This window comes from Nannospalax galili, unplaced genomic scaffold (assembly GCF_000622305.1).
Source record: "Nannospalax galili isolate Female #2095 unplaced genomic scaffold, S.galili_v1.0 scaffold649, whole genome shotgun sequence".
In the NCBI taxonomy this organism is placed as follows: domain Eukaryota; kingdom Metazoa; phylum Chordata; class Mammalia; order Rodentia; family Spalacidae; genus Nannospalax; species Nannospalax galili.
The window spans coordinates 128,805-139,921 of record NW_008359093.1 but is presented as its reverse complement, the minus strand read 5'-3'; the positions used below and the strand labels follow the sequence as shown (position 1 = coordinate 139,921).

Sequence of the window (11,117 nt, the reverse complement as noted above, 5' to 3'; positions counted from 1 at the left end):
TTTTTTTAAGGGAAACCGTCCACAAGAGACCCACTGGGAAGGAAACCGGCCCAATACTGCAGATTCACGGGCCCAACTTTCACTGCTCCAGGAGACTCAGGTGGGTCCCGGATCACGTGACACTCACCTGCGCCCGGTCTCCCCGCACAGCCGCCGCCATCCGGCTCTGCTGGCCAGCGGGACACGGGGATGCTGCGGTCCCTACCCCAGGCCTGCAGCGGGTCACACGGGGCATCGCAGACCTCAGACCCGTCTGGGTGCGCGAGGACAAAGCCGGGTTCCTCCTTTCGCGCCTTCCCGCCGGGGCCAACTGGACACAAATCCAGTTCCGCTGAAAGGACAGACGCAGCCAAGAACTTGAAAAGAATCAAGCCTGGACCCCGGAAGTCCCGCCTTCCCGATTTATGGGAAGCACACTCCTGTTTTTATTGGTCAAGTTTCCTCGCCCGTCGACTCGATCGGTTCTGGGTAATGTATTTCTTACAGCATCAACCGTGGCTGGCGTGGACACAGCTGGACAGATGGAGCTCCAGAATGAGTTTCCAGAGTTGATCTGCCTCGGTTTCCCTGATCAGCTACTGCGCCCGTCTTTCTTTCCGAGGAATATCCAGGTTTCCTTGAGTTGAATCACTTAGCCCCAATTTCCTTTAGCACTGAGATGCTCAATAGAAAAATCAGCGACGGTGAAGCTCTCGGTTTGGGTTTTGTTTTTTAATTCTCAGTATGTGTTTTACCTGTATTTATGTTTATATGCCGTATGTATACAGTGTGTACAGAGGCCGGGAGAGGGCGCCTGATCCCCTGGAACTGGAGTCCTTAGAAGCCATTGTGTGCTGCCTTATGGGTCCTGGGAACTGAACCCAGGTCCTCTGCAACAGCAGCAAGTGCTCTTAACCCCTGGGCCATCTCTCCAGCCCCAGAAGTTCTGGTTTTCATTATTAACTCATCATGCTCTCTTAACTAATGAGCCACCTCTCCAGGTCTTATTTTGGCCTTTTAAACAGACCTGAAAAGTGTCTGAGCCTTTACTGTTTTCTAAAGGGAAGTGCTGTGCTATCATTTAGTCCCTAAATTTTAGTTGAATTGACATGAGTCATAATATTTAGAGATAACATTTTGTTATCTCTGGGGGAAGAATTTTAAAATAAATTTAATTTTAATTTTTTAAATATTTTATTTTTATTTGATGTGTATGCGTGTATTGCCTGCATGTAGGTAAGTGCACCCATGTCGTGCAATGCCTGAGGAAGACAGAAGAGGCTGTTAGATTCCCTGGAACTGGAGTTAGGGACAGTTGTTAGCTACCATGTGGGTGCTGGGATTCAAACCCAGGTTTTCTGCAAGAACAACCAGTGTTCTTAACCTCCGAGCCATCTCTCCAGCCCTGTTTTACCAAGGAGGATTATCATTTTCCCAAAAATGAAATGGGTTGCTTAAGTCATTTATAGTTCTTATCTACACATTAAATTATTTTACTTTATTCATTTTTTGTAGTTCTTTTAAATTTTTAATTAAAAAATTCAAAATTGTTCACGCTAGCAAACTTTGAAATACTTTATGTAAGGAGTTTGATTGTTTGTTTGTTTGTTTGTTTGTTTTTGAGACAGGCTCTCCCTGTAGCCCCAGCTGGCCCAAAACTTGCTATGTAGACAGGCCTGCCTCTGCTTCCCAAGTATTTGGATTAAACGCATATGTCACCATGCCTAGCTTTATATAAGGAATTCATAAAACTCAGAAATTTTATGGGGATGGAGAGAGGGCTCAGCATTAGAGGTGTGTACTGTTCTTGCAGAAGACTCAAGTTCAGTTCCTAGCACCTACATTTAGTGGCTCACAACCACATGTAACTTGAGCTACAGGGGAATCTGATGCCTTTGTTCTCTCTCTCTCTCTCCCTCCCCTCTCTCCCCCCCCAAATCTTTGGCCTCCCCCCTCCCTCCCTCCCCCAAATCTTTTTTTAAAAATCATAAATTATATAACCAGTTAAAAACTACCATAAATGTTAACCACATATATTTACATTTCCTAAAGCCAATGGTTTGTATGATGCACTTTTTTTCTTTTTTTTCCTTTTTGAGACAGGGTCTCCCTGCAGCCACAGCTGGCCTGGATTCACTATGTAGACCAAGTTGGCCTCCAACTCACAGAGATCTGCCTGCCTCTGCCTCCTGAGTGCTGGGACTAAAGGTCCCACCACATCCAGCTTGTATAATACACTTTTAACACAATTTTACATCATGAACATTTATTTATTGTAATAGGGAACACAGCTTGCACATGCTGGTAAATTGCTCTTTCACTTGCATACATACTTGCCTTCAGTCTTATCAATAGTTATGTTATTTCTATTCATGTGTGTGTGTGTGTGCCTGATTGTCTGTATAAGCACCACTGTGCATGCAGTAACTGCAGAGACCAGAAGAGGGCAGAAGATTCCTCTGGACTTGTAATTATTGGCCATTGTGTGCTGGCCCATATTGGTAATAAAGATCCACAGCAATAGCAGCAAGTGCTTGTTCCTAATTGCTGAGCCATCTTTCTAGTCCATGAGCATATTTTTACCATATAACTGAAACATTATCCATGTGGAACACCGAGGGTCACTTCTTGCACATGTATTTGAAGCTACATTTAAAAAGGCAGATATGAAGTTCTCATCAAATAAATTCACCTTAAGCTCCAAATTTCTCAGATGGTTTTAGGAAAGCTTCATCTACTCATGAGATGTATGATACACAACGATCCATATAGAGGAGTTATTATTTTCTTTCAACAAGAGCAGGACGTCCCAATACACCTTAGATTATGTTTATGCTGTGTTTCCGTTACCTTTTATTTTTCCTTTCTTTGTAGACCATGAGGCCTGCCTGTTGAGAGGCTTTATCTGTAAACATCCCATTTTCATTTAAAGTAACATGATCGAGCTGCTGTCCCTGGGAAGCACTCAACTGATGTGAGGCAAAAAAGACAATGACCTGGGGCTGAAGAGATGGTTCAGTGGTTAAGAGCACTGGCTACTCTTGCAGAGGACCCAGGTTCGAGTCCCAGTACCCACATGGGAGCTAATAACCATCTATACCTCCAGTTCCAAGGGATTCCGATGCCCTCTTCTAATCTCCAAGGGCACTGTACAAACGTGGTGCACCTATACACATACAGGCAACACACTCATACATACAAAATAAATACTAAATAAATAAAAAGTCAGTTATAAATAGACACTTTTTAAAAGGAGAAACATTAACACAACAGGAAAATACAAATTAAAACCACAATTCTTGAGCTGACAAGATGGCTCAGCAGGTAAAGGCCTTTGTCACCAAGACTGAACACATCATCTGGGATCTCTTCTTTCTTTCTTTTGCTCATTTATTCATTTTGAGATAGGGTTTCCCTGTAGCCCACCTGGCCTGGAACTCCCTATGTAGACCATGTTGGCCTTGATCTCACAGGTGGCACACCCACCTCTGCCTCCTGAGTGCTGGGATTAAAGGCCTGTGCCACCACCATGCCCGACTAAATCTGGGGTCTCTCTTATGATGGGAGAACCAACCACAAGTTGTCCTCTGACACATGTGCCTGCCACATACTCACACACATACACACAAAGATGCACACAAATAAATATAATTTAAAATTTTAAATAAAAAATAAAACCACAATTATAGGCTAATACGTACCTTTCAGAAGAACAAAATGAATGGCTCATGAGACTTGTAAACAATGGTATCTGATATGTTCAAGGAGGAAATATGAAACACACAATTACAACAAAATTTGGTAACTTCTTACAAACTTAAAACATTGGGACTGCATTCAAACATCAGAGGATGAGGAGATTCATGAAGGTGGTCCCCAGCAAAACTACTGAAACCTATGAATAAAACAGAAACCTCTGGAAACAATCATAAAAAGGATACATGAAATGTTTATTCAAGGAGAATGCATTTATTTCAGTGAGAAGAGAATGCATCAGTCATATATACATCAAAGCCACTCTGATCTTCCCTGTCCAAACTCAGTAAGATTGAAACTCTGCTCCAGATTGGTATAGTCAAGAAAACAAAGGTAGCTCTCCCTGAGTTCCCTGGGGTCATGGGAAGAGCAGGATGGTTGCAATCCTCACCTTGTCTCGACGTGCCCATCTGATGAGGAATAGTCAACTGTTGGATCCCTCACAAAGGTTACTCAGAACTTCTGTTTTAAGTCTAGTTCAAGCCTAAAGATGAACAAGGTTGTCATCAAATCCATTTCCATCAAGGCCAATGGCTGAAGCTTTTCTCCATATCCTCTGCATTCATAAACCCTGTCTGGGTTGTGTTTATGTTGCTAGTCAGACCAGATTTTTGCTTAAAGACTTCCCTAATTAGATCATTCATGATGCATCTGAGCACTGTGACTTCTCCACCTTTAATAAGTTGGAGGTCTGGGTGAAGGCTCTGCACATTTGAAGCACTCAAGATGTCTGTCTGATGAACTTTCTGGTGTGTATTCAGGTTGGACCACTAAAGGACTTCCCACACTCATGATGAATTTATCCAGTGTGAATCTTCCGATGTTTGGAAAGGCCAGAACTGTAGCGATAAACTTTCCCACATTCCCTGCACTTGTGACGCTTTGGTGCAATGTGAGCTCTCTCATGTTTAATGAGGCTGTAATACATGGTGAAGATTCTCCCACATTCATTGCACTTGAAAGGCTTTGGTCTGATATGAACTTTTAGGTGTTGCTTGAGGTTAGAGTTCTTGCTAAAAGACTTCCCACATTCACTGCACCCAAAAGGCTTTTCTCCTGTATGCACTCGGCAATGATCAAAAAGGCTAGAATGTTGCCTGAATGATTTTCCACATTCACGGCACTCATAGGGCTTTTCTCCAGTGTGAACTCGCCAGTGATTTTTAAGGCTGGACCTATGACTATATGATTTGCCACATCTGCTGCACTTATAAGGCCTTTCTCCAGTGTGAACTTTCTGATGTTCAACAAGTGAGGAGTTATACCTGAAAGTCATTCCACATGTAGTGCACTTATAAGGCCTTTCTCCAGTGTGACGTCTCTGATGTTTCACGAGGCTGGAGTTGAAGCTGAAGACTTTCCCACATTCCCCACATTCATAAGGCTTTACTCCGGTGTGGATTCTGTGGTGCTGCACAAGTGTGGAGTTATGCCTGAAAGCCTTTCCACACTCACTGCACTTAAAAGGCTTGTGTCCACTATGAACTCTGCAGTGTTGAATAAGATAGGTGTTTCGGCTGAAGGATTTCCCACATTCAGCACATACATAAGGCCTTTCTCCGCTGTGAATTGTCTGGTGTACCACAAGGTTAGATTTATGGCTAAATAGTTTCCCACATTCACCGCATTCGTAAGGCTTTTCTCCAGTGTGTATTCTCTGGTGCTGAATAAGCACAGAATTCTGACTGAAGGTTCTGCCACAGTCACTGCATCTGTAGCTCCTGTTCTCGGTGTGACAGGCCTTTCCGCTCTCCATGCTCCTGGGTGGCTCCTCACCACTGTAAATCACCTGATGCCTGAGGAGATCTGTATTGGTTTGAACATCCATCCCATTGACTCTGCTTTGCAAACTCTTCTTGAGTAGACTCTTGAAAACTAGGGTCCTGCCGTCTTCTTTCTGTACGGGTTTCTCAGCACATGTCAGCATATGCTGCTGGTGCAGGGTGGCACTAAGCTCTCCATCTGTAGAACCAGTCTGCTGAAAGGGGGCCTTTCCAGCCTCAGCTTCATGCCACCAACCTGAATGCAGAGAAACACTGATGAAAGGAAATAGGCTTTGTTGGGACACACAGAACATGACAGTGATGAGCACATGAGAGTTTTAGGAGGGTGAAATGGTGAGAGTGGGTAGAGTCGGCTGGTATTGAAATGGCCAAGATCACAGGCCACAAGGATGGTATGCAGCTTTCCACATGGCCTCAGTTCTTGGAGATGGAGAACACAGTACAGAAGGATTTGTCTAGAAACATAAAAAGTGCTGACTTAGCCAGGCATGGTGGCACATACCTTTAATCCCAGCACTTGGGAGGCAGAAGCAGGCAGATCTCTGTGAGTTCAAGGCCAGCCTGGTCTACATAGTGAGTTCCTGGTCAGCTGGAGCCACAGGGAGACCCTTTTTCAAAAAGACCAAAAAAATTTAAATAAATAAAAAACAAAAACAAAACAGGAGTTGCTCCACTTGGTGGCACAGGCCTTTAATCCTAGCACTCAGGAGATAGAGTCAGGTGGACCTCTGTGAGATCAAGACCAGCCTGGTCTACATACTGAGTTTCAGTCCAGCTGGGGTGACAGGAAGACCTTGTCTCAAAAAGACCAAAAAAAAAAAAAAAAAAAAGAACATGCATTCAGTGACTACTAAGGATATCAGTGTAGTCAGGGAAAGCTACTGTTTCACAGTGCTGCAGGAAACCAGACAAAACACAGCAGATAAGTGAGGGATAGTCCTAGGTCAGATAAAAAAAAGAAGTGACAAGTAGGTGACTATGGAAGATAAGATGGAAATCTATCATGATCCTTTGCCTTGGCACAAAAACATGAGAGCAATAGACAGATTCTTCTAATCTATCCCAGAGTACACATATCACCAAGCTCAACCATTCAAGTACCTATCAACATACCTGGAGTCAGGAATCTTATTGCAGTCATAAAGGGCTCTTCCCAGGACTCCAGCTGAGTGATACCATGACTCGTAGAATGGACAAATCCTAAAGGAAAGTAGGACAGATAAAAAGCCATATTAGGACAGAGTAACCCAACCATGACAGTCCACAGGAAAGAAAACTAATGGAAAAGATTCTTGGAGAAATGTCATCCAAGAATAACCCAGTCAAAACTGTGCCACAATCCCTACCACAGGCAGAACAAAGGCATGTCAACTAGAGGAAGAGGACAGGATCTGTCACAGATCTAGCCTGTGTTCACAGCGTCACTAGACCATGGAGAGACCATCAAAGTGAGCTTTATTGGGCTGCCTATAAGAGTCCTGACCCTAAGCACCTTCTGGCATGTCTCTGCTGTACTTCAGAGCAAGAAGGTAGCCAGCACGGACTGCGCAAAGGATATGTCTGCCTTTAGGAAAACGAGAGGAGTCAAGCCCACCTTGGTATGTGCTCATGTGGTGAGAGGCCCTTACCCAAAGAGGCCATAAGTGCAAAGTTCTCCAGCATCACACTTCGGTATAGGAGCCTCTGAGCATCATCAAGCAGTGTCCATTCCTCCCTTGAGAAGTAGACAGCCACATCCTTAAAGGCCACAGGGCACTGCCACAATGGGAAAAGTTGAGTTTATATGAAACCTCCTTTCCAGGGACTCTAGATATCCATTCCCGCTTAGCTTCATGCCACATGGATGCAGCCCCCTGGAGCCACTGGAACCCTGTCCCTCCTCAAGGTCCCACTGAGTTCATCACTCAACAACAAAAGGTAGGTGGACAGACTGAGTCCATCCAAGATTGGCACTGACATTGAAAGTCCATCCACCCTCCTTATGGATAAACTCACATGGGGTTCTCCCAGCTATGATCAGACTTGGGGGTCACTGTTCTCTATTATACCGCTGGTATATGGGCCTTGAGGCCAGCTAAGCACATTCCCTGTCAACACGCACATCACTCTTGACACTGCATCTCTGTTTCCATCTCAGGACGCAAGTTCCAAATCCTCAGATACCGTCCCAGACCTAACTCCTGCCTTTCACTCTTTCCACTAGACACAATGCACACAAAAGCTTTGCTGAGCATTCCAAATCCGGTATCATTTTCCTTTTCTACTGTTCATCGCTGGAATCTTAATACCTTCTGAGTTTCGTGTCGGTGGTTGCCATAAATGGGAACTGTTCCACAGAATCCATACTCTGCAGTCAGAGACCTTGTATTCTGTGATCACCAAAGAGTCACAGCAAAGAGTCCTAGAATACTAAATCCCAGAGATCACTTAAACATTGTCTACTTACCTCTTCGTGGTCTCTAGGTATCTCTGCATCAACAGGAATCTGTAGCAAAACAAGACTCTGGGTAACAATGAATGACACTGGCATCAAAAGGACGATGCAAGCCCTCTCTCTACGTACACTCAGATATACCTAAATACCATCTTGGCATTAGAGTTCAGTGAGGTCTCCTACTATGTGTCCTTGTATATGGCACCAAACACTTCAGTGTTGTCATGTCCTCTGGAAAATGAGGAAAAGAACAGCAATCCTACTCCGAAGAGTTTTATTGTTTCAGCCGGGTGTGGTGTTGCATGCCTGTAGTCCCAGCACTTGGGAGGCAGAGGCAGGTGGATCTCTGTGAGTTCAAGGCCAGCCTGGTCTACATAGTGAGTTCCAGGCCTGCTTGGGCTTCAGGGAAATCCCGTTGCAAAAAAAAACAAAAACAAACAAAACAAACAAATTAAAAAAATAGTTTTATTGCTTCAAACTCAGTCCTATGTCCTATGTGTCAAGTACTTAGTACAGTCTCTTCCTGCACATATAAATGCAGCTGTCAAGAGTTTCAGATGAAATCAACAAGCAGGTTTATAAATGTAGGGCCTTTTTAAAATAAATATTCAGTGAAGAATAGGATGTACAAGATGGTTGACTTTATTTATTTATTTAAATTTTAATGTGTATGAGTGTTTTGCCTACATGTATGCAAGTGCATCCGTGTCATGCAGTGCTCATGGAGGCCAGAAAAGGGCATCAGATCCCCTGGAAATGGAGTTATGGAAGGTGTTAGCCTCCATAGGGGTGCTGGAAATTGAAACTGGGTCTTCTGCAAGAGCAGCCAGTGCTCTTAACCCCTGAGCAATCTCTCCAGCTCCACAATGGTTAATTTTAATTAAATGCTACATAAGTTTTCAACCAATTGCTAAGTGCTTACAAGAATGTGTTATATCTATGTTATTTTAGTTGCCCCTGTTTGTGTATGTATCTTGGTCAATTATTATTTAAGCATGGATTTATTTCTATTAATTTTATTATATTTCTTTATTGTATGTGGATGTGGACATGTGCCCATGCACTGGAGATCAAAGGACAATGTGCAAAACTCAGTCCTCTTTTTCCACATTGTAAATCCTGGGGATCAAACTCAGGTTGTCATGCTTAGAAGCAAGTGCCTTTACCTCTTAAGCTATCTATCTCATGTGCACTAAACATGTACTTATTTCATAAATTCAAAAACTCAGGGAGGCTGGCCCTGAGAAATCAGGTTCTAAGTTTCAGCTATCTGCCTGGTATACACCCTCAAGGAGGGAATTCAGCTAACAGCCTTTCCTTTGAGGCAGGTCGTCATCCCTCATAGGTGTGAAACAACGAGGTGTAGTCAAAAAATAAGTTGCTCCAACAACGTCACCTACCTTCCCTTTTTCCTCAGGGAGTGGGCATGAAGGCCTACCAAGTCAAGCCCTACCACTCAACACCTAGATCTCCCTCTCAGTCCAAAATGCTTATATATTCAAACCTTCTAACCCTGTGGTAACCCAGCTAGAAACACATCAGTCCATGGGACTCCACCACTGTGGAAACAAACCCACCCTCCAGCCCCATCTCACCCTTCCTTCACCTCAGGGTCCACTCAAAACAGAACAAGACAAAAATCTTAAAATTCTCCTTCCTACACAGGAGCCCAGGAGTTGTGTTGGCCCTGGTCTCCACTGACCACCCTTTCGTTACCCCCTAGTCAGGTCCTTCCTCAAATTCCAGCTGTTAGTGAGCAGACTAAGTGATACTTTTCATTCTGAGCATCTCAAGATCACCATGGCCAAAATCCATCTAAGTACCTGAAACGTACTCCTTACACAAGCTCCCCTACATCCATCCCTCCAAATGGGTATGGGAAGGGTGAGGGGGTCGCAACACTAGAATGGTCCTTTTTCCTCTACTTTCTTTCACAGATACATCTGATGAGCAGGAAGTCCTATCGGCTCAGTTTTCAAAATCCATCCGAGATTAGATCAATCATCTCCTCCTCTGTTGTCACCTCTTTGTTACAGACCCACCAACCCCGTGCGTTAGTCCACTGGATTTTCATGCCCAAAGGTCTCCCTGTCTCCACCCTGACAACCCAGCGCCTTCACAATGAAGGTCCATGTTCCCTGATAGCAGCAGGCAAACCTTGAATTTAGGACTCTGAACTCCTGCCCGCCTCCAAGTCTTCGCCAAATGCTGTCCATCTGCCTCTGAGATTCCGAAGTATCGCATCCCAGTACACATGTTAAAAAACAGAACCCCAGCACAAGCAACCCCCTACCGCAGACCCTTAACTGTGCTCTAGAATTCTGGTGGCGACAGATGGACCTGGACTCACCTGAGCCGGTGCTTTCGCCACAGCCAACTCCATGGAACTTATAGGCAGAGCTGGGCCTGGCGCAGTCACACCGGAAGTAGCAGGTACCAGCCCTGCCTCTGTGCCACCAGACAAACCCTTCTCCTCTGGCACCCGGCTGCCCTGGCCCACGGAGCACAAAACCAGCTCTCTGAAGACCTGAACTCCCATTCAAAAACTTAAGAAAAGAAATCACAGCCACGAAACGCTTAAAGTCCTCCCAGTATTAGTTGTTGGTAGGGAAACATCCTGTTTCATTGGCTGAAATTTCTTGCTCCTCTACGCGGTGTCTTCTGGGTAATGTAGTTCCAACAGCATCAAACGTGGGCCAAGTGGACGCAGGTGCAGGATTGAGACAAGTCTCCACAATTTCATGGGACTCATGCGGAGACTGTCGTGATTTCAGATGCTCCGTGTTTCTGTTTCCCTAAGCAGTTGCTGCTCCAGGTGTACAATCTCCTGAAGATGATTTCCTTGGGCTGAATCAAGCATTCATCTCCAAATTTCCCTTAGCTCAATAGAAAACTCAGCGGTGGTAGCACAGTATCTGATGTGTAAAAATGAGGAAAGAGGGACTGGAGAGATGGCTCAGTGGTTAAGAACACTGACTGTTCTTGCAGAAGACCCAGGTTCGAATCCCACCATTCTCATGGCAGCTAACAACTGTCTGTAACTCCAGTTCCAGGAGATCCCACAGCCTCCTCTGAGACCGCCGGCTTTGCACGTCACGGGTGCACTTACCTACATGCAGGCAATACACGCATACACATAAAGTAAAAATAAGATAGCTAGGCGA

General features: G+C 44.6%; 2 protein-coding genes across 4 annotated transcripts in view; both read right to left on the bottom strand.

Moving 5' to 3' along the window:
- The window catches only part of LOC103725486 (zinc finger protein 549), a 29,352-nt gene extending 28,986 nt beyond the window's left edge, over positions 1-366 (bottom strand). The window contains exon 1 of the mRNA XM_029558454.1: positions 128-366. Within this exon, the coding sequence (XP_029414314.1) occupies positions 128-235 (108 nt within the window). The 5' untranslated portion in view covers positions 236-366. The remainder of the gene's footprint in view (positions 1-127) is intronic.
- Positions 367-3,928: 3,562 nt separating this feature from the next.
- Positions 3,929-10,536, bottom strand: LOC103725450 (zinc finger protein 419). 3 transcript variants are annotated; one of them, XM_008822757.3, is made up of 5 exons: positions 10,304-10,536; positions 7,966-8,004; positions 7,148-7,274; positions 6,633-6,719; positions 3,929-5,754 (listed from the first exon to the last, which is right to left on the bottom strand). In XM_008822757.3, exons 1-5 carry the CDS (start codon positions 10,490-10,492, stop codon positions 4,535-4,537), a joined length of 1,662 nt encoding a protein of 553 aa, XP_008820979.1. In that variant the 5' UTR covers positions 10,493-10,536; the 3' UTR covers positions 3,929-4,534. The 3 variants fall into 3 exon arrangements, with proteins under 3 accessions (XP_008820979.1, XP_029414348.1, XP_029414347.1); XM_029558488.1 differs by lacking the exon at positions 10,304-10,536 and adding an exon at positions 9,354-10,297; XM_029558487.1 differs by lacking the exon at positions 10,304-10,536 and adding an exon at positions 8,095-8,275.
- Positions 10,537-11,117: the final 581 nt, after the last annotated feature.